We start from the raw sequence: 24020 nt of genomic DNA on the forward strand, positions 1-24020 counted from the left end.
AAAGAACCAACTGTACGCTTAACACTTCTTAAGACCCTTCACACAAAAATATAATTATTAATGTAATACCTTTTAACTATGGAATTTCCTAAAATTAGCAATGTAGAGAACTGAGTAATTATCTGGATGGTCTGATACAAAACATGTGACTTCAAATATTAAGTGTTATTTCAAATATAACTTGAATTCTTTAGGTACTGAAAGCCTAGATTCAGTGTGAGGTATGTTTGTTTGTGTGTACATGTGTGTTTGTACATGCTACATGTATGCTCTGAATTATCTCTTAAATAGTTGTAATTTTCCATTGTGTCAGGGGAGCTAGCTAGTCTATGAGTGAATCAAATAATTTTCAGACACTGGCTAAAAAAAAATCATAAAAAGAAACCACTGTACCTAGACAAGGACTGTGAAAGTATTTATAATTCAGCCTATCATGTCCCTGGGATTGCAGTCTTATAATGACATATAAATCAGGAAGAGTACACTGAACATGAACAAATTTTTTTTCCCCTTTGGACTGGAAAAATGCTTGGTCTTTTTCTTGTAAAACCTTACATAAAATATGAGTCCCACAAAAGGTGAATTTGTAGAAGAGATGGGATTTCAAAAGATAGTGACCAGGCAGGGGGGACTCATATGTGTGGGAACAACAGAGGGGTCTCAAGTGCATCTTAGCCAGTAGCAAAGTTGCCCCAGTACCTCCAAATCAAACATTTGCCCTGCAGCAATGATGGTATTAAATGAAGCACTAAATTTAGGACCCAGAAAGTCTAAAGATTTATTAAAAATTTATAAGAGGCTTCTGGATACCATCTCTGGGCACAATAACCATTAGGGCTACAGCAAAGAAGGTATTGGAGACTGATGAAAAAATGATATTACTTGTCTAGAATTAAGAACTAAAGGAAGAAGAGAACTCACCTGAAGATAACCTGCACAGTGTTTATAATGACAAGACAAAACTCCTTCAGGAGTAGAGACTGGTAGTTAAGCTGAAGAAAGGTTATTACTATAAGAAGTAATAAGGATACACAGACAACATTTTAGACTCCTAAGACATGGCATTAGAGTATCATTTAGTAAAACAGAGTGACTAATGTAAAAGGTTTTTCAAAGTAGAAGGTTTATTTCTACTCTAGGATAAGAATACTCCCAGGAGGACTTCAAAGCTTAATTTTTATTTATTCTGATTTAGTTTAGACTGATGTACATAGGACTGACTGTAAAATTATCTTATTTAACAAAAACAAGTTATAATTCACCAAGTTTTGTAGGGTGGCCATATTCAAAATAAATAAACAAGAATAAAATAAATTTCCTAGGTACCAGTAACTGGTTAGAAAATAAAAGGAGAAATATAGCATTCACAACAGTAACCTAAAAATTATATACATAGAAATGCTTAGGGCTATCCTTAAAAAGAAACATCACAGGCCTATAATAGGAAAACGTCAAAACTTTACTGTAAAAGATAACTGAAATAGATAAAAGTTGTATCAAGTTCACGAAATGGGGAAAAAAATATTGGAAAGATAGCAATCATTCTAAAATTATTTTATAGGTTGAATATAATTCAAATTAAAATAAACAATTGTGCTTTTTAATTGACAAGGTGATCCTAAAGTTTACTTGGAATGACAGAAAATTAAAGGCTAAGAACATTAAAACAAACCGAGACTTAATAAAAAGCAGAGAGAAGTAGGGTGGAATTTGCTGCACTAGATGTTTAAAAATATTATAAAGCCACAATAAATAAAATTCTGACTCAACAAGCAATGGAAATTGATAAAACTAAACAGAAGCTCAGAAATTAAGATATTCATCCATATAAGAATTTAGTGTAAAACAGTAGCAAGATCAGTGGATACAGAAAGAATTACTTGATAAATGGTGCTGGGATAACTAGTTGATCATTTAGAAAAATATAGTTAGAACCCCACCACTCAACATGAATCAAAGTAATCTAAAGATAGATAAGGTGGTTAAATTGATATAAAAAGTAACATTTAAAAAATTTAATATAGGTGAGTGTCTATGCTTGAAATCAGAGGATGACTTTTAAGCATAAAGGCAATGATGAAATCCTAAAGGGAAACACAGGTCAAGAATGTAAAAATAGTTCTCTATAGAAAAAAATTAAAGTAAATAAAACTTCGCCACAAATCTGACAAAGTTTCCATATAAAGCACAGAATAACCCATACAATCCAATGAACAAAACAGAAAACTCAAAAACAAGTGCTTAAATGACTTAAAGAAACAATTTACAGAAGAATAATACAAACAGCTAATAAATGAATTAAAAACCTCAACCACACTAGTAATTAATGAAAGGAAAGTTAAAATGAGAAAAAATATTCCACCTGTGCATTTGTCAAAGTTATGTAAAATGACAGTCCTTGGTGTTGGTCTGGATGTTACAGAAAGAATGCCTTTATTCAGTGCTGGAAGAACCATGCCTTAGTAGAACTTCTCTAAAATGCAACATAGCAGGAACTACTGGGAGCTTTTAAAAGTTACTGGCCCAGGATTTTATTCTATTAAAAAAATAGAAATGTGGGAAAATTAATATGGAAAGATGTTCTTCAGTGTATTATTTATACTGGCAAAAAAAAAAAAAAGAGGGAAGAAATGATTAACGTTTGGAGAATGAGAACATAGAGTGGAATATCATACAGCCATTAAAAGGGTGTTTTAGAAGAACAGTTAATTACATGAGAAAATTCTGATGCTATGTCATAAAAATAGGATATAAAACTCAACAAACACTTTGACACAATTTCATGAAAAGAAATAGATATTAGATAAGAAAAAAGAAAAAGAAAAAAGAAGAAAGAATAGAGGGAAGGAGAGAAGGAAGGAAAAGGGAGGGAAGGGGGAGAAAGGAAAGAAAGAAGGAAAAGGGTAGAAAAGGAGACAGGAGATGAAAGAACACTAACAATCAATCAAAAGATGTCTGGGTGTGGAACAACCTAGATGTTCCTAGTTATCATCTCTGTGCACTAAGGTGTCTTGTTACTTTTATTTTCTCCTATATCCATCTATACTTTGGCAAACTTTCCGCTGAGACCATACCTTATTTCTATAACCAGAAAAACATAGTCATTTTTTAAAACACTCTAAAGTATAGAAAATTCATCATGCTGCATCTCTATCAGTCTAAAAAAGAATTGAGGGCTTCCCTGGTGGCACAGTGGTTAAGAATCCACCTGCCAATGCAGGGGACACGGGTCCGAGCCCTGGTCTGGGAAGATCCCACATGCCGCGGAGCAACTAAGCCCGCACGCCACAACTACGGAGCCTGTGCTCTAGAGCCCATGAGCCACAACTACTGAACCCGCGTGCCACAACTACTGAAGCCCGCATGCCTAGAGCCTGTGCTCTGCAACAAGAGAAGCCACCACAATGAGAAGCCTGCGCACCTCAACAAAAAGTAGCCCCCACTCACTGCAACTAGAGAAAGCCCGTGAGCAGCAACAAAGACCCAACACAGCCAAAAGTAAATAAATACATTTTTTAAAAATTCAAAAATAAATAAATAAAAAAGAATTGAACCCTGAGAATATCTGCAGACAGGGGAGTTAAAATACTGAGCTATACACTATGGAAAACAGTATGGAGGTTCCTCAGAAAACTAAAAATAGAGTTGCCATATGATCCAGCAATCCCACTCCTGGGCAAATATCTGGGCAAAACTATAATTCAAAAAGATACACGCACCCTTATGTTCACAGCACCACTATTCACAATAGCCAAGACACGGAAACAACCTAAGTGTCCATCAACAGATGAATGTATAAAGAAAATGTGGTACATACATACAATGGAATACTACTAAGCCATAAAAAAGAATGAAATAATGCCATTTGCAGCAACATGGATGCAACTAGAGGTTACCACACTAAGTGAAGTAAGTCAGAAAGAGAAATACAAACACCATGTGATAACACTTATATGGGGAATCTAAAATATGACACAAATGAACTTATTTACGAAACAGAAACAGACTCACAGACAGAGAGAATAGACTTGTGCTTGCCAAGGGGCAGAGGGGTGGGGAGGGATGGATTGGGAGTTTGGAATTAGCAGATGCAAACTATTATATATAGAATGGATAAACAACAAGGTCCTACTGTATAGCAGAGGGAACTATATTCAATATCTTGTAATAAACCATAAAGGAAAAGAAAATGGCAAAGAATATATACATGTATAATTGAATCACTTTAGTGTACAGCAGAAATTAACACAACACTGTAAATCAACTATACTTCAATAAAATAAATTTAAAAAAAAAATAATAATGAGCTATATTAATTGGCTATATTAATAATTGGCTATATTCCCAGGATGCCAAAACAATGGGTTAGCTTAATTAACTCAGGGAGAAAAATCAGTCAACGACTTTTGAATTAGTCACCTAAAGGACTGAAAAGTTTGCTTTTGCATCCTAGAGACCCATCACTGGGTTAAAATGAAGGCAAAATCCAATATGTGCCATGTCATCAATATTTCTGGAAATGGTCTAAAAGTTAACAGAACTATTTCTTTGGCCCTACCTATCCTAACAGGGATGGTGAACTCCTATTGTGGTCCTGATAAATCATAGCTGCTGCAGAAACAAAGCCCTCCCCATTTGCCCTGCACACCGAAAACATGACATACTTAGGTTTTTCTCCTGTCCTTAAGTAGTAAGTGTGAGACAATTTCAGTGGGATTACTTTACACCTCTTTAAAATGATCTACAGAAAACACTTATTTTTCCCGGGGTCAATTTTCAAGCTTGAAGATATCCCAATCTTAATTTGTCTTTCTTCACATCTCCACTGTCCTAAACCTGATTATTAACCATTCAAATATTAAGGGAAAGGAAATTTGGGTTATTTTTGTTGCTCTGCTAAAAATCACATATGGGGAAAGAGGTTAATAAAGATGCTCCAACGAGGCTTGAGGAATTCTGTTTGCAAAAGTACAATTTGTTTTAAAGAATGGAGGGTGGAGCTGAATCTAATGAAATACACCCAAGCATCTTGTGTATCATGCTGTATGTATCCTGGAGCAGTGGCTTAACAAAAAGTTGTTGGCTGAATTGTTTCCTTTATCCCTGCTATTCCTTTTTCCCATGATGGGAATTTATAAATAAGAGATCATTAGAATGCATGATAGCACAGATCACATCTGCCACATAACAAATCCCAGTCACCTTTATGTATTATTTCTCCCATTAAGTCACCTAAGTTGACAAAACAAAAAAGCCCTTCTTCTTTAATAAGTTAAAGAAACAAATAAACTGCTTCATATAAACACACACTTGTTATGAGGATAAAAAAATCAGTGGTGGCATCTGGGCTGTTTTACACATATTTTTTACTAGTTACCTGTTTTTTTGTACCATTAAGCTATAATCAGAATTGTTACTATCTGTTATTAGGAGACTATATTTTACTTTGTTCTCAAATGATATGTTTTTAACTCTTACAAAACCCACAGTAATGTTAGGCATTTACTAGTCTCAAAGGGCATAGCCCTACTTTAAAATCTAAACCTACTTTAACTTCTATCCCTTGAATATAACATACATTGAGTTGTTTGCTATTTTACAAATGCTATCCCTTTTGGCATAGATAACTCTATGTTTGAAGGATCTGGGAAAGAATCCTATGAGCCTAGATCTGCAGCTGACCTCTGTTTTTCTATCGCCTTAGGGTTGAAGTTAAGACAGAGGTAATATCAGAGCTGGCAATATTTCCCTGAGTTCTTAATTTTTAAATTTCACTTTCAAAAGAAATGGCAGTGGCCTCTGCACAGGTCATTTCTTTTGACAGAACGGAAATGGGAAGAGACGTATAAATATTTTCGAAACATCCCCAATATGGCACACTGTGACGTGATCAATGGATCCTCATGCTTTGATATGTTACAGCGGGAACTTTCAGAAATGACTTACTGGGTTGTACATCTGATTGAACAACTGCTCAGCTTGCTACATTGCAAAGTTGGGGAGGCATTGAAGCACAGACAGGGAAAGAAGGAAAGATCCAGAAACACAGCATTAGCTCAACAAATCTAGTGCATTTGCACAGACAAACTCATGGTTAAAAGGAAGAAATTTCAGTTTCTAAACATTCCACAGTGAAAGTGAGAGGCTCTAGGGAAACAGAAATGTTGACTTTGGCTCCTAAAAAAGAATAGCTGGAATAAGAAATTTAAGGTTTGTGTTACTTTCCCTTTCTCAAGTTAAATAACCCATGAAATAAAGAAAGCTGTCCACTTTTGATGATACATGAAGTGCTGGCCTCCAACAGTGAATCAGAGGAAGTGCTTTTGGCCAAGCCTGCAATTTGTTACCTGAACTTCAAAGATGGTAATAATAAAAGATTAATTAACTCTTATCATTGAATTTATACCTCTTCTTTTATATTAACACAAGCCTGAATTTGCTGTTCAGTCTAACTTTAGAAAAATATAGATCAGCAAACAGCAGGTTAGCAATAGCAAAATATCAGTAAGCAAGACATTACAGGATTAACAGCAAATGGGAAAAGAAAAAATTTAAGTCAGTAGGAAGATTAAAGGGAACCCAAATACAGTATTATCCATTGTCTACTGCCAGTTTCCACTCGTAGTTCATAATAACAAAAAATACCATTTTTTGTGTCTACCCTACTATGTTCCAAGTCCTTTGGAATCTGTAATGCTCTTCTATTTTGTGTAGAAGATTTAAATGTTTGCAGATTTAAATGTACTAAATATTATTTTAAATAGCATCTTCAAGTTATATTTCTTAAATACTTGCATCATTAATTTGGGGCTCAATGTCAAGGTGTAGAAGGTGAAATATTGTAGGATCTTTTCATTTGCTTTAAGCCAAGACATGTCTTTGAAGAACATGAATTTTTTCTTTCTTCAACTTTGATAAAGTAAATGATAGTTTTATTGTGGTTTTAAAAAACACCCTCCTCAAAACGATATTAATTGGAAAAATTACCAAATAAGACAAATCAAAACATTTTGAATTGCTGTTGCTTCTCAAATGATTTCTAGTAATTTAAGGTAAATTTACTTCTACATATTGAACACTAAATACTCTTTTGAAAGACAAAATGATCCACATGCCACTAGGTTCTTCTCAACCCCTAGGTGTCTAATTAAGATTAATGAATGCACTAAGTTATAAAGTACACTCATAGCTAGTACTTAAGAATTATTTGGTTAATATCATTTTATCAGCCTCACTAATATCAGTAAAGATTTCCTTACAAGTGAATCTTGGATTGTTTGTTTTTAAGAGGTGGGATGGAATGTGTAAGGAATAGCTCCTTTTCTGCCTATAGTAACCATTTTTGACACAAAGTATTTGGAAATGTCTTAAATTGACATAGTATAGTAAAGGGTTCAAAGCAACTATGTGTATGAATGTTCTCCACAAACTTTTCTGTTAAAACTCACCAATTTCAAGCATTGTTTATAAGACAAAAGCAAATTTAAAGTGCCATTTGGATTCCATTGTCACTAGCAAACAAGGTTTCTGTTTAGCTAAACACATCTACAATGCTGTATGGATTTTATGATAAAAATACCTGGACGCTCACAAATCTTAAGCAAAATTCCATTGGGAACTCATGGTTTATTTATGACATAATAAAACTATTATGTTTTCAGCTTTCATTTAGTAACCCCTTATATTTTATTCACAAGTCACATACCCTTTTATTAAAAAGGAGGCCCAGACACTCCTTAAGCTTTTATAGCTGCTTATTTTTCCATGAGTAAATGATGTGTTTTATGTATATTCACATACTGTTGGCTTATATTTTCAAATATTTCATGTAGATCTCAATTCTGTTTAAGGTGATGGGTACTTGAGGTTTTTACAGAACTATTTATTAGCAGAAATTAAAGACTACTAGAAAAAGTATTTTGAACTTTCGAATTTAGTTGATGTAGAGGGCCAAAAATAACAAAATAACATCTGCAGGTTAGGTATAAAAATATTTAAATTATAATTACCTTATTTAATCTCACTGTACTATGCATTTAGGAGATAGTATAAGCAAAGATTATTTATATACTTAGAAACAAATTATCTTTTCATAAATTAAATAGGTCCTTTACAGCAAGACAACCGTATTTGTTACTTTAATTCTGGTGATGTAGCAGAATGTTAAAATGTCATCAGGAATAATGTTAAAATATTTATAGGATTTGATCTATGAATTTCAGAACATGGTGTCTATCTGAGAGTCTAAGGAAACCACATGTTCTAATTGACTTTCGGGGGTTAACCATAACTATGTTGAAAGAAACTAAATTCAATTGCATAGACACTCATTTATTAAACTAGTTAAGTCATATACATGGAAACTACAAGCATCAATACATGAACCTCTTTCTTTTAATTTTTAGAGGATTTCAAATTCCATAGATGACTTACACTAAAAGGGAGGGTGTCAAGTATGTATCTGCAGAAATAATATATGGGATGCCCTCAACTCCACAATGGCTCCTCAGAGTTGATGAAGGGCATCTTTCATGCCCAGGTCTATTTGGGGCCCTCCTTCAGGACTCAGCACATTGCAAGTGAGGTAAGATAACTCAAAGACCACCACAGGAAGCCAAAGAAGTTCTCTCAACAGAGTTATCTGAGAGTCTGCCTTATGATCACAAAACTGTTCTTTAAATAAAAAGTACCTTTCTTAGGTTCATTTCTTGATATGCATATGCATGTATAACATATTGCAGAAAACATTCATATATGTGTTAAGAATATGTATCATACACCCAATGCATAAATAGCCAAGTCAGTCTCCATGTAAACACCCTCAAATAGGCAGTTTAAATTCTTCTATTTATTGTTCAAGATTTCTGCTTAACTAGATGTTGCTTGAAAAAAGTGAGATGTTGAGTGGATTAGGAAATAGACTTTGTAATATAGAGATTTTCTGGCTGTTTTTTTGTAAAGAGATTTGACCTGTATATTTATCTTTTTCTGTATTAGTAAGGAGACTTTATTAGTGTGAAATCTCATGACAATTCCCTAAAATTCTGTGGTAAAGTGAACACAGTATAATCACATTTCAGTTATATATTGCATCATACGTACAAAATAGTATATTAAATTTTAAAATATCCAGAATTTCTCCACAGATATGATGCTTTCACATCCCTATCATCCATATCATATATTTTCATAACTCTAGCAAATAAATCCCCATTCCAATATGCTATGAATTATACAGTCAAATTTTATTATATGCTTCGTTTGATTGTTTAGATTCTTATCATCTCTTTTGAATAAGTTTATAAAGTTGTCAAAGGGAAACAAAATGCTTAAACTCATAATGTTATGAGTTTTACGTGAACAATGAATGCAGACGTACCAAACAACACAGGGAAAAAGTCAAAGGAACAATGCATGACTGGAAATGTACTCCACAAAAATGTCCAGTTCAGAGAAAACATGTTAATGCTGCAATGCAAAGATCCTGCTTTCTTTTCTGAAGCCTTCTACATACAAACTTGCTTAGACATTCAGGCCATTTCTGGTCAAGTATAAATAGTCAATCCATACATCTTACAAGGACTTGATTATTTTGGTGAACTTCTAGAAATTTAACATTGTCGGGTAAAGTTTTGCAAAGTTCCAATTAAAAAAATTGACCTACTTCTGAAAGTAGTAAAAGTTTATCAACGTATAATGGGACCCCTGGATTCTTTGGTTTATTGCAAACACTTCCATTTATCTTTTTTTGATAGTTGAGATTTGCCCAGAGAGTAATGGTTGGTTTTTGATTTTTATAATATTTTTCACTTCTACTACAATTTTCATCTGTTTGTCAAGGTTTGGTTTGGTTTTGTTTTGTTTTTCCCCAGACAAGAAACCTAAGATAACTTTTCAGGTTCACAGACAGACTTGATGCAGACTTCTGAGGAATAAAGATTCCTTAATTAATCCTTTTATCACCAGATGACAAAAGATAAGGGGTTTTTACTTTTTGAAAAATGTCTCTTCCTTTCCTATTTTATAAATTCAGTAAAATGAGCATGTTTTTTCTTAGACTTCACTTACCTTTTTTAACTGTGCTTCCAATTTGCTACATTCTTCTTTCTTTTGTTCAATGGCTATTTCTAGAGATTTTAATTTGGAGTCCCTTTTCAGCCCCGCTGAGGCTAATGAAGATGCATGTTCCTTGAGGTCAATTAAACTAGACTGAAAGGAAAAGAACACTAGTAAGTAGAACACTATAATTTCTACTAGTAATGTCTTCAATTTGAATACATTGATTCTATACGTAGTAATAAAGTGTGCATTAGACAGAGAGGGTAAATATAGTCTTACTAAGGTAACAATAGTCGGCCCTGGCCAGGAAATTAAAGTTGGCCAGTTTACAGAACCAAGCAGGATCTAATTGCAGTAAAATCAAATGTGACCAAATGGTGTGGTCAGTAAATGCATGTTTCATGTCTCAAAGTTATGCTAATGATCTAAGTCCCAAGGTGGTCTTTACATGTCATGACAAAACAGACACCCTGAACCTTCCATTTACGTTTATTGCTGTCAGGTGGCACAAACTCTAAGAAAAATATGAAAGAAAATACCAACTTCAATTCTTTTCTCCCCCAAAAGGGCAAATCAAGTATAAAAGAAGAATCCTATTAAGTTTTTAACAAATTCCATTTCTTTAATGAAAAATGACCAATGGTTTCTCAAACATCTTCTACAGAATCAAAGATAAAATTACTTAAAAATTCAGAGTAGACTTTACGGCCTAGTGCTTTGTAAATTCAGATTCAGCAATATAATGAATCTCTCCAACTCTGACATGGGGTTACCCAAGTTGTTCCATTCATTAATCACGCCCAGAAACCAAGAGCTTCCCTGTAGAGTACAAATCCCAGAAGGTAAAGAAGTAAATACTAGCATATACCACAGAACACAACGTTGCTAGCTAGGAGAGCAATGCCCACCAGCAAACACGAAATGGTTAGCAACGTCTAACTATGTGACTAAATTGTTCAGGTTCCATCCAAAATCAGACAGGGTACATTTCCTTTATATCCCTTTGCAGTGCCTAGGAAAACACTAAGCACACAGCAGTTTCTCAGTAAATGATGTGGTCTAACACTTTACTGCTTCATGGGCACTGGAACAACCTTATTGAAGAAGATACCACCACAATCACCCAGCGAACCACCCAGGTCCTAACAACCCTCTGAGGGACAGGTTAGCCATTCTCATTTTTCAGGTAAGGAAACTGAGGCTCACATGAGGCCCTGTCTTCTCCAAGGTTCTCAAGCTATTAATGGGAGATATAGGTCTGAACCCAGGTCTCTGACTCCAATTTCAGTGGTCATTATCATGTAACTACCACAGAAATAACGAAGAATCTTATAATCCAGGTACTCTGTCATGGTGAAAATTATTACCACCTCAACTAAATTATAAGCTCCATGCTAACAACAATTATACACTGTTTTCCTTTATAAATTTAAAATTGCCAGGGGTGATAGCTTTATGTGTCAACTTGGCTAGGTCATAGCCTCCAGTTATTCAATCAAACACTAATCTGAGTGTTGCTGTGGAGGCATTTTGTAGATGTGACTAACATCTACAGTCAGTTGACTTTAAGTAAAGGATATTATTCTTCATAATCTGGGTGGGCCTGATCCTATCAGTTGAAAGGTCTTAGGAGCAGACTAAGGTTTCCCTCAGGAAGAAGAAATTCCTCCTGTGGACTGCAGCATCAGCTTCTGTCTGAGAGTTTCCAGCCCGCCCTTCCTGATGGCCTTCCCTCTGAATTTTGGACTTGCTTAGCCAGCCTCCATAATTATGTAAGCCAATTCCTCGCAGTAAATTTCTTAATATGGTTAAATTCCTTGGTACAGTTCTGTTTTTCTGGTGGAACCTTGACTGACACACCTAGCCCAGTGGCAGGCACATTATTACACAGGAACAATAAATGTTTGCAGAAATGCCTATCTGAAGTTCATACAATGTAAGCATTATTTACAAAATTATTTTCATTTAAAGCTTATGGTCCACCATGTCATCAAGATCTCTTTTCAATTAGAAGCATATCTATCTATATATTTCTTTTTTTTTTTTTTTAAGGTGCAAACCCATGAATAACACTTGCGATCTGTGAAGAATGCTGCAAATGAGATAGAAGCTTCTGTGCCTTCTGTTACATACTAACTACAGTAATTACAGATCCTCCAGGATTTACATTCTTTATTTTCATATCAAAGAAATAATCTCTTCTCTAAAAACTAGTGAGCTTAAGTTTTAGAGAATATAAATTTTGCTTCTAAGTTTCCTCAAAATTCCTATTACTCATCAATTGTTCCCTTCTTGGACTCCTAATTTAGACAGTACTTTAATTTGTATAGAATTATCAAAACCCAAGGTCTGAGGTGATACTTTGGAGCTGGGACATATACAACTATGCTGTGATACAACCCAACAGAGCAAAAGGATTGACATGTCATAAAGGAGATAGACATTTTCCACAGACAAAAATAAGTGTGAGGTGACCAGGTGTGGACAATAGCACATATCTCAGAGCTTCGGAGACTGAATAAAAGAGCGTGCATTGCTGCTTCTCAAACTTCTCCACCGAAGTATCCCTAAGTAAACTAAAGGGGTTATAGCCATCCCTCAGAATAGGGGTACTCTCCATAACCACCAAACAAAAAATTTCTTTAAAGCATATTGTTTTACATTAAAAAATGCAGGTGAGATTTGTTTTCTGTATCCATGTTTGCGCTAGCATTAAAATACTCTTTCAAATTATTTACCGTAATGTAAAAATGATGTCCCAGAAGAGCAGCCACAGTCTATACCTATGTGTCCAGCATGGTACCATATCTCCTAACCTGGGGGTATTGAGTGGTCCATTTGAGAAGCACAGATGAACGTACAGCACCCAACACAAGGATTAGTACATAACAGGCCCTCAGCGAAGTGGAGCTATTGTTATTATTATCAATGCTGTTGTTGTTATTGTTATCTCAAACAAGGGATCATGAGACATTGAAAAAATTTTTTCAATCCCATTGAAAAAAACAAGGGATCATGAGACATTGAAAAAAAATACGGCTTGGAATCCTCCAAGCCGTATGAATACGGTAAGACATCAAGAAAACTTTCAAGGAGCTAAATGGTATGTGGTCAGTAGAGTACAGAAGATATGCACAGAGCATCACTGGATGTAGGGAATTATAGTAAATATTGTTCTTTGAATTCAGATAGCTTTACAAAGCTAAGGTAACTAGGTCCCCCAAGCCTTCACACAGTCCCTCAAACTAAGTCTCTAGTCTCTCAAGGCTACGTGGATATGGGTTTATGAGTACTATCAGTGTGGTTGTTTTTCCAGACTCACCTCTTTTTCAGTCAGTTCAGCTTGTAAAGCGTTGACCTTCTCTTTCAGGTCTTTATTCTCTTTTCGGAATGATTCTATCTCTTCAAGTCTTTCCCGATCATCTCTCTCCCGTTGTTCTTTCAAACGCTCAATTATTCTTTCCTGTGAGGCAATTGCCCAAAAAAAGAGGTGAGAACCGATCAGTGTGCATGCCAAGGCATGCTATGAAAGGAAATAAGAAGAAATACACATAAGAAATGTTCTAGAGGAATCAACAAACACAAGATATTCAAAACTGGGTTTGTGAAGAGAAGCTGTGCATAACAGTATTTGGGAAAGACAGTCAATAAAGCTTTCAGCTTGTTAATCAAAGTTAATATCATAGGGTTGCAAGGGATCTCAATGTTCAAGTTCATGGTGGTACCAGGAAAATTCCAAGAGCAATTCCAGAAGAGGGAGGTTCAGGCACCAAGACCTAAAGTCTTGTATGGGTAAGGGGAAGAGGCAGAACTAACCTCTTGGATCAACCCTCTTTGCTTGGCTTTCCCATTTGATGCCAAAGAACTTTCCTTGGTTTCTGAAGAGTCTTCTCACTAGAAAGGGGATCAAAGTGGGGCAGGACCTAGACCCCTCTGGGACTTAGAGCTGGACTCACAGTGAAAACTTGAGACAAAAGAAAGAATAAGCTCCTTATATAAGTGATTTTCCAATGTGTCTGGAGGTGTTTATTTACTTCCACATTTTTTCAATGGTTTCTTGGCAATCAGTAGAGACTCAAAAACATTGCTAGAATTTGAGCAAAGTTCAAACAGCAGCTTCTTTTACTGAGAGGTTGCTACATGCTAGGCACTGTGATATACCCTTCTCATCTAGTCCTCATCACATCTGTGAGATCTGAACCAGTACTTCTGGTAACAGAGTAGTGCAGAGGAAACCCAGGCTCAGAGAGGCTGACTGACTCGTCCAAGGTGATCCAGCTCATAAACAGAAGGCCCACCCTGGCATCCAGGGCTGTCTGAGTCTTAGCCACGCCAAAAAGAACACACTGCCACAAACATACACCTGGAGCCATTCAAGGAGATCTGAGGGTCTGTCTGCCCTTGACTTTTATATTGAAATAAAAACATTACTCTGGTAGACATGTTTTCCAAAAGTGTGAAATCTTACTGATATCAAAATAAGAACTTTTTTTTTTCTAAGGATTTTTTTAAAAATTTATTTATTTTTGGTTGCGTTGGGTCTTCGTCGCTGCGCGCGGGCCCTCTCCAATTGCGACGAGCAGGGGCCCCTCCTCGCTGTGATGCTCAGGCTTCTCATTGCGGTGGCTTCTCTTATTGCGGAGCACGGGCTCTAGGCACACGGGCTTCAGTAGTTGTGGCGCACGGGCTTAGTTGCTCCGCGGCATGTGGAATCTTCCCCAAGGGGCTCGAACCCATGTCCCCTGCACTGGCAGGCGGATTCTTAACCACTGCGCCACCAGGGAAGTCCCAGAACCTTCTTTTTTTAAGGAAAATTCTGCTTGGGTAAAATTTAAGTTCGATTTCTGAAACTTGTTTCAAATTACCTAACACATATTTGAATTTCCTTTTGGATGGTCATGTTAAAAAATGTTGGTGCAACGATTCTTAAGAATATTGTCTTTTATATTCTTACAAGTATATAGTACAAGATGATGCCTGATATATAAGACAACTGTAAAACGGTGTTTAATGTAGAGGGAAGTTAGTTTGAACACTTAGCCTGTGATTTAAGTTCCCCCAGGGGAGCAACTGTTCTACCCCAATGACGATAATTTATGTCTAATGCTTTCAAGGGCGAAAAAAGTACCATTGTTGTTTTGTAATTACTCAAAAGCACTTTAAAATGAAGTATATTATTACTATAACAGTGGGGGTAGAAATAGAACAAATGAGTCTATTACATTGCCTATATTTGTTTCTTCTTGATTTCAGTTACTGTGCTATTTTACTCTGTCTGTGTCATTGTAGAGTAGATGATTATGTGATTGACAGAAGAAGGAAATGGCCTCAGTGCACGGTAAGTCTCTCAAGGACTTTTAACAATTTCAGCAATTGAGCCCACACTGCCTTTCGCCTGCACTTATTGCAAAAGCCTCACAACTGGTCAACCAGTGAGCAGGCCATCTCCATCCCATCACTTCCACCCCATGGCTGTTGGAGTGATATTTTTAAAGCCCCAAACTGACCATGTCACATCACTATTTAGAAACCTTCCCAGGAATCACTCTGGCCAGAACATAAACATGCATTTATTCTCACTAGGCACCCTTTGCTTGGTTTTATTGCATGTCCACTCTCTCAGCCTAGCTTTCCAAAAGGCAACAGTCAAATCTTATGAATCTCTTAACCCAGGGCTGGGCAAACTGTCTGGCATACAACAGGCAATTAAAAAGGCTGATGGAAGGAACAAAATTCAAATTAGGGATCATCCTGTCTTCAAAGGAAGGGGAATTAAGTATGCATGTTAACATCCAGAAGGTGTCAGAGTCACTTGGAAATTAGGTTGATTTGCTCTAAGCACTTGTACTATTGACTGGGCATCGATGACAAAGAAAATCAGCAAGCAGTATAATGTTTTTAAGTGTTATTGATGATTCAATACTACAAAATATTTCTCCGTCAATCACAAAACTAATTTAACTGTCAGCCGCGCAGGGCCAGATGTCAAAAACATGTGTTAAAAGGTCCTAATATGCCATGATCTACTTGATTAACAACCAACTTGCAGAAATTCCAACAATGTGTTCTTGTTTTAGTCTTATTTGCATTGGCAAGTGTTCCTTGTGCACCCATCTGGCTGCGCACAGGTCTAATCTATTTGTGCTTTATCACTGGGTGGGAACTGCATTGCAGTGGCCTCCAGCTCTGCTATCTGGCTTTCTCAACTGCTTATCTGCTACGTGGCCACAGCAAGGCTTGGCGAGACCAGCTTTATAAATACTGTGGGTTCCTTGAGCTTCTGTGTGTCATTCCTAGAGCTAAGTCATACTCAATCTTAACTCACCAAGCAGCATTATTTATTTATTTATTTTTACACACTCTGGATATTTGAATAAGTTCCCAGAAATTAAAAGGAATAATCCAAGTGAAATGGTGAATAGTGCCTAATGGGTTCTATTCATCAGCCAAAGGACAGCAAATAATTAAATGCTCTTATAAGTTCACGATTTTTAATTAATCATTTTATTTTTTGCCCCATGTCTTGTTGCAGAGGATCTGTCCACTTACATGTGGATAAAAATGGAACTTGTGAGGGGAAGGCTATTAAAAGAGATTGCATTGTCAAACACACAAAGAACAGAACGTTTAAGTTTTAGTCCCATTCCATCACCCATGAGCTGAGTGGCCTTGGGGAGGCAATAAAGTCCCAGCTAAGGGCTAACTTAGAGAGAGCAGAAGTGGCTTCCCAGAGTGCTGGGTTGAGAAGCTAACTGGTGCCACGGTTGATTAATGACGTCCGCCCAGGGCCCAGAGATGAGGAACAGTGCTGCACACGTCCCAGATTTGCATTTCTGGGCATGTCATTTTACCTCACTGAGCCCACTTCCCATATTTAAAATGAAAGAGCATGGATTTACTGTTCCTCAAAGTGTGGTCTTCCAAACACTTGCATCAGAATCACTGGGCATGCTTGTTAAAAATCAAAGATTCCCCAGAGCAGAGCCCACAGCAGAGCACTGAATCAGAATCACTAGGAAATGGGACCCAGGAAACTGTATTTTAAGACACTCTCTAGATGATAAGATTATTTTTAGATACAGATAGAAGTCTGATACCCACTGGAATAAATAATTAAAATAAATCTACTATTCTTTGTCCCATGATAGAGAACTTTGCCAGTTCCTATCCAATGTTTTTGTCTGTGTTTTTCAAATACACTAATGCTCTGATTTTTGGCACCTTTAGAAAATTCTCTCTGTGTTTGCTTTTATTCTTCATCAGGTGAAAGGCTAAAAATCAGAGGCAAACAGGGTTTGGAAACTAACAGCTCATGGGCCACAGCTGGTCCAAAGAGCTATTTTGTTTGGCTTGAGCATCATATTATAAAATTGAACTTGAATATTTTGCGGTAAGTCAAAGACGCTCCATCTTGCCATAGTCATCAGCAGTCCCTACTGCTTAACACCAAACCCACTTCCTTCATTTTTGCTCCCTGCATGGCCCTTCATGGCATCTAAGTTCTCAACTGCGCATCTATGGTCCAGTACAGATTTCACATGCCTGAGACTGTGGATCAGCAAACTGAATAATTATTGTCAAGGTAATTCCAAAAGATTTAGAGGAATTTAGAGGTCAGCTAGTTTAAATGCACATTTTGAAGATAAGTTACTGAGATGCCCTGAGAGGAGAAGAGGCTTGCCCCACGTGATGCAGTTATCAAGTAGTGGGGACAGTTTGATGGGGCTAGACTCCCACAGACCTCAGCTTTCCTTCCTGAACATCTCCTCAGTCTCAAAGGAAGTACTTAAGTAAAGGGAGTAGTTTCAGGTATGAGAATTGTTTTGGGATTTAAACTAGAATAAATCAAATCTTAGTAGGGGGGAAAAGGATAAAATGCTGCCAAGAATACATGATATGGAAATGTATATGGTATAAGTTTATTTCTGTATATTTGGAGAAAGAAATCAAGGGTACAAATGGACTGACATCGTATCACTCAAAAACTGCAAAAGGGATACATGATTATTAATAGTTTTTGAAACAACATTCCTTTATTCAAATTTTACAAACAAAATTACTACAAGAAAGTTTTGAGGGACTTCCCTGATGGCGTGGTGGATAAGAATCCACCTGCCAATGCAGGGAACACAGGTTTGAGCCCTGGTCCAAGAAGATCCCACATGCTGTGGAGCAACTAAGCCCGTGCTCCACAAATATTGAGCCTGTGCTCTAGAGCCCGCAAGTCACAACTACTGAGCCTGTACGCCACAACTACTGAGACTGCGTGCCACAACTACTGAAGCCCGCATGCCTAGAGCCCGTGCTCCACAACAAGAGAAGCCACCGCAGGGGGAAGCCCGCGCGCTGCAACAAAGAGTAGCCCCTGCTCGCCACAACTAGAGAAAGCCCATGCGCAGCAACGAAGACCCAAAACAGCCAAAAAAAAAAAAAAAAAAAAAAAAAGTTTTGGTACTAAATTCTTGAAAATTGTAAAAAGAATATTTTTCCCTGAAAAATCATCTTATTTATTCTTATGTTTCCACATAAAATTTTGTCTCTTATTTATAATTTAATGTTAAAGTTATAATCTTATAATTTTAATAGGAACATTAAGACTATCTAGGCATAGAATTATGGCTCCTTTTTTTACCTTTTATATTTTTAGCATAGAGAAGTGGTTCTTAGACTACAGTATATATCACAATGACCTAGGGAGCTTGCCAAAGTGCAGACTTCTAGGCACTACTCAAGGTTCTGATTCAGTAGGTACACATGGGGCCTAATAATTATATTTTCAACAGACGACTCCTGGTGATTCTGAAGTAGAGGCCAGAGAAGACTTCTTTAAGATTCGCTGACTTGTGGAACCAGTGGGCTATTTAATCTAATTCTCCCATCCTACAAATGGGAAATTTGAGGCCCTGGGAGAGAGAGTTATTTGTCAAGGTCACCCAGTTAGTTAGTGGCAGAGCTAAGACTGAGCACACTACACACACTCTGCACAGTATGAGTCCTACAAAAGTGCCCAGAGAATGAACGAACTAACTTAACTAGAATGAAATGGGCTAGAAATCATTTCAGGAATCGGTAAACATCAGAATGACCTATTTGCCTAATAGATTTTGTTCATTCTTTTAATCAAAATAATCCTTTTAAATGTCAATCAGAACAAAACCCTCCAAATGGCTTCCTATCCCCTTCGGAGTGAAAGGCAAAATTTTTCATCCTTTCTCACAGGGGCTTCAAGGGATACTCTTTTCCCCCCCTCCCCCTCCCACTCTGCACTTGCTCTCCCCTCCACTACATTCTCCCTCCAGAAGTGCTCATGGTTCATCCCTCACTTTCCTCAAATGCCCCCTTCTCAGTAAGACCCTCTACCTGGCCATTTCACCTCAGCACTCCCTGTACCCTCTTCTTGCTTTCTTCTATGGAAATTATTACCCTCTGAAGTCCCATGTGTTTTACTTACTTAATTATTGTCTGTGTCTCCTCAGTCCCATTAGAATCTAACCTCCACGAGAGCTAGGATTTTCACCCATTCTCTTCTCTACTGGACCCCCAGTACCCACAGCAGTGCCTGTCATATGGTGGCAACTCACTGAATCAACACCCGCTGAGCACTCCCCCATGCAGGTATTGTGCTAGGCACTGGGGGAAGGTAAGCTAACACACACAAATAACACATATATACGGGTATGTTGCTCAGGCTTGGAGTCTAGCAGAGAAGACCAATTCATCACATTAAAACAGATAAATGAACAATTAAGATTGTGACAAGAGCTCTGGGAAATTCACAGTGTTCATGAGAACATAAGAGAGGATTTTACCTAGGAGGCTTCCCTGAGGAAATGATTGATAATAATAATAACAGCTATAACTTATTATGCCTATTATTCTCAACACTTTCCATATATTAATGCATTTTCTCCTCAACATATTCCACTAAAGTAGGTACTATTATTATCCTCTTTTACAAATGATAAAACTGAGAAAGCAAGAGGTTAAGTAACTTGTCCAAAGTAGTACGTGTCAGACCTAGGATTTGAACCCAAGCAGTCTGACTCCAATGTCCACATTCTTGACTACTGTGCAATACAGCTTCTCAGGAAGCTGAGCTCTCCGAAGAAGAGGAATTAAGTCTGCAGAGAGTAAAGAACATTCTAGGCTCAGTAACAGCATGTGCAAAGTGTCTGAGGCAGAAGGGAACAATGGTGCACTTAAAAATCTAGAAGGCCGGGACTTCCCTGGTGGCACAGTGGTTGAGAATCCGCCTGCCAATGCAAGGGGCACAGGTTCGAGCCCTGGTCCGGGAAGATCCCACATGCCGCGGAGCAACTAAGCCCGTGCGCCACAACTACTGAGCCTGCACTCTAGAGCCTGCAAGCCACAACTACTGAGCCCACATGCCCCAACTACTGAAGCCCGCACACCTAGAGCCCATGCTCTGCAACAAGAAAAGCCACCGCAATGAGAAGCCTGAGCACCGCAGCAAAGAGTAGCCCCCGCTCGCCGCAACTAGAGAAAGCCTGCACGCAGCAACGAAGACCCAACACAGCCAAAGATAAAAATAAATAAAATAAATTAATTAAAAAAAAAACCCAAAAGGCCAGTATGCCTAGAGCACAAAGAATGAGGGAAGAGAGATGGGGGATGAGGTTGGAAAAGGAGGAAGGAAAGATGGAAGGAAGGAAAGATGGGAGGAAGGGAGGGAGGGAGGGGTGGAGGGGGGGAGGGAAGAAGAGGGGAGAGGAGGGGAGGGGAGGGAAGTGAGGCAGGCAGAGAAGTGGCTGGTCAGATAAGAGCCAAAGCAGATGAAGGGACGGACCCTATGGGTGAGGTTAAAGATTTCAGTTTTTATCATCCTAAAAACAATGACAAGGTAGTGAAGGTTTTTAATCAGGGACAAGGGTGATGTGACCAGGTATGCATTTCAAAAAGACACCTTTGGCTTCAGTGTGCCAAGTCTACTGCAAAGGGCGAGCACGGGAGTGCGAGGCCCAGCTGGGACTAGGCTTAGTGTGGGTGCATGGAGAAAAACAAGCACGTTGAAATGCATTTGGATCATTTCCTCCCAACCATGTTTCCCTAAATCCTGATACCCCCGCTAATTTTTAGTCCAAGCTTACCTTCTCTGACAAAGCCTCCTCAAGCGTCGCCAGTGCAGTATCCGTATTACTGGAATCAGTCTGCAAGGACTTCACTCTGTCTTTCAGATTGGTCAGTTGCTTGTCTTTATCCCTAAGTTGTTCTTGCAAGTTTTCAATCTGAAAGTAAAGATCACCATATTTAATGCACATTTTATTACATATTCAGTGCCTAGGTCCCTGAAGTGGACCTATCTAAAAAAAAAAAAAAAAGACCCAAGATTATGGAAATTGTCAGTATTATGAAGTTACACTTTGACTCAGAATCAAGGCCATTTTGATGAGACCTTCTTTCTTCCACGTAATTCAACTTCGTGTTTAAATGGCAATACAGATGAGCAGAATATCTCCCTCCATGCAAATGCAAGCCCTTCAGACATGTAAGCACTATTATTTCTATCTATTTCTACCTCTTTCACCAGCCCTTTAAGTCTCAAGTCCATAAGCCTAATCTTGGTGCAGTGAATCAGAGAAACACATATTCAGGATTCCTTTATTCAACGAACAGACACGTACTGGGTGCTCATTCTGCACTGAGCACCATATCAGTATATGGCAGAACCTATGTAGTCATTCACTCACTCCTTTATTCAGTATTAAACTTTGTGATATGCCAAATGTTGTCAAGTGGCTGTTTCAAAGTAACCACATGAAAAGCCAAGTAGGTTATCACCAGTAGACTGTTAATGGGAAGAACCTGTGATATAAATCAAATGTAACAAGTACTAAACACTCCATCTGGCAAATAAGTCATGTGCTGGCAACCAACCAGCCACTTTTATCCACTATCTGCAGCCTGAAATAAACACACCAAATAGCCGATTGTAACGCCTGCCCAGGAGCAACAGCAAGGACCTTCTCTTGGGCATTGCGTACATTATCATTCATGTTTTTATTCTCTGCTTTCAAACCATGTATTTCTTATCTAAGGATTAAAAAAAAGTCCCACTGTACAAACAATTTATTCATATTAAGGGTTTTAAATTGACAAGGAAAAAAAGCAGTACAACTCTAAGATAAGTCCATTCAAAATATTTGTATTCTGCACCCAGGCTTTCTCAGGAAATCATTCCAAATGCATGTTTCACAATGTGTGACTCAAACAAATTTGGGGATTACTTGATTCACGTAGCATGAATCTGGAATGGCAATACAAATAATGACAAGAGTAGAAGCAGTAATGAGGAGGAGGAAGGTTGACAGTGGAGATGGCAGCAGTAGCAGCATCAAAATAGCTCTGAATGCAAAGATAACGACCCTGCTGACCCTCAATCTGAGGACAGAGGACGTGGCTAATTTTTCCAATGATTAAAATAGATGTGGCCTAATGGAGATGGACATTTCCTCCTTCCATTCTTCCCACCTTCCATTCTTCCCACCTTCCTTTGCTCCTTCCTTCTTTGTTTTATTTTTCCCTTTCTCCTCCCCCTTCCTTCTTCTCCTTCCTTTTTTTGCCAATGTATTTTTTAATAAGACATGTTTTCTGCCTTGAGACAGACATCCTGGTTTGGGGAAATAATTAACCTTCTCTTTCATCAAAATGCATTGTATTCCTATTCAGCTACCACTGTAAGAACTGTCCCTCCATGCAAAACACAGGAACTCAAAAGGTATAATCATCTGCAGTCAGAACAAAGGCTCCCTCCTTTCCAGACAAGTGTTCATGGGGTTACACAAAACAATAAGCAAATATATGAGTGAGCAAAAATATGGATGGTTACATATCAGAATGTAGTCATTACATAGAAGAAACCAGCAGCTGAGAGGACTGACTCTTGAGAGAGTGTGTGTTATTATTTTGAGTACACTCACACCCACATTTGTGTACACACGTGTGCAAATCCATGGTGGCTCCAAGCAAACTGATTAAGTTCCCCGTGTTCACCCTGCGAGACAGTGCCCTGGACAGAAGAAAGGGGACTTTCTCTCAGGGCATCAACCCTGGTGTAGTGGCATCACTGATTTCAAGGGACTTCGGGAGCTGCAAATAGAGGCTAAAGAAGACTGCTGTTGAGACTCCCTGGGGTCTCCTCAATTACTGGGGAGATTAAGGATGTTGAGGGTCAGTGGTCCAAGGAATACTTCAGGTAGGAGATAAGAGCTGGAGAAACGTGGGCTGGTGAGACACAGGAGTGACATAGCTATTATCTCACATCTAAGAGCTCAGCAGAAGAGCCAATTATACCACAGACAAGATTGAAAAACAGAGCTGGAACTGGAGACATTTATAGAGGTAGGGATACACCACTTCAAAAATGTTGCACAAAGATCACCAAGAATGATTCTTAATAAACACAAGGTACAGACCAGGGTGGGGAACATAGCCTCTTGTGTAAATAAAAAATAAGCCTATAAATAGATACATATACACAGCTAGTAATATAAAATTTTTTTCTGGAAAAAAATTCACAAGAAATTTTAATAGTGTTTAACTTTGGGGGAAAGGGTCTAGGGTACAAGACTGTGGAAGAGGCCTTCTGTTTATTGTTTTTGAACATTTCTGTAGTTCTCTGCTTGAATTTTCTAACCATGTGGGTTTTATTCAATTTTAATGCCAACCAAGATTATCTGGTTGGTAAAATTACGTGTAATTTTTAGTTTATATTTGTATATAAAAATTTAAACCATTATGCAAGTATTTAAAATCATGTTTGCATACAACTGATAACTAAGTAGAAATCGGAGAATGAGAAGGAAAAAGAGTAGAATGTAAAATCATATGACATTTCTTTGTAAAAAGAGAAAATTCTAGCATAGAACAACAACAACAACAAAATATATATATGGAACTCACTAAAATATTATTTGGCAGTGGTATGACTGATGATTTTACTT

At 37.6% G+C, this 24020-nt stretch overlaps 1 protein-coding gene across 1 annotated transcript in view; it reads right to left on the reverse strand.

Annotated features, from left to right (window-relative positions):
* Positions 1 to 24020, reverse strand: part of ERC2 (ELKS/RAB6-interacting/CAST family member 2) — a 743450-nt gene that overhangs the window by 334805 nt on the left and 384625 nt on the right. Inside the window, exons 7-10 of the mRNA XM_059940600.1 lie at positions 21168 to 21305; positions 13382 to 13522; positions 10069 to 10209; positions 5947 to 5982 (exon numbers count right to left, since the gene is read on the reverse strand). Coding sequence (XP_059796583.1) covers positions 5947 to 5982; positions 10069 to 10209; positions 13382 to 13522; positions 21168 to 21305 — 456 coding nt within the window. The remainder of the gene's footprint in view (positions 1 to 5946; positions 5983 to 10068; positions 10210 to 13381; positions 13523 to 21167; positions 21306 to 24020) is intronic.

This window comes from Balaenoptera ricei, chromosome 11 (assembly GCF_028023285.1).
Source record: "Balaenoptera ricei isolate mBalRic1 chromosome 11, mBalRic1.hap2, whole genome shotgun sequence".
NCBI lineage: Eukaryota > Metazoa > Chordata > Mammalia > Artiodactyla > Balaenopteridae > Balaenoptera > Balaenoptera ricei.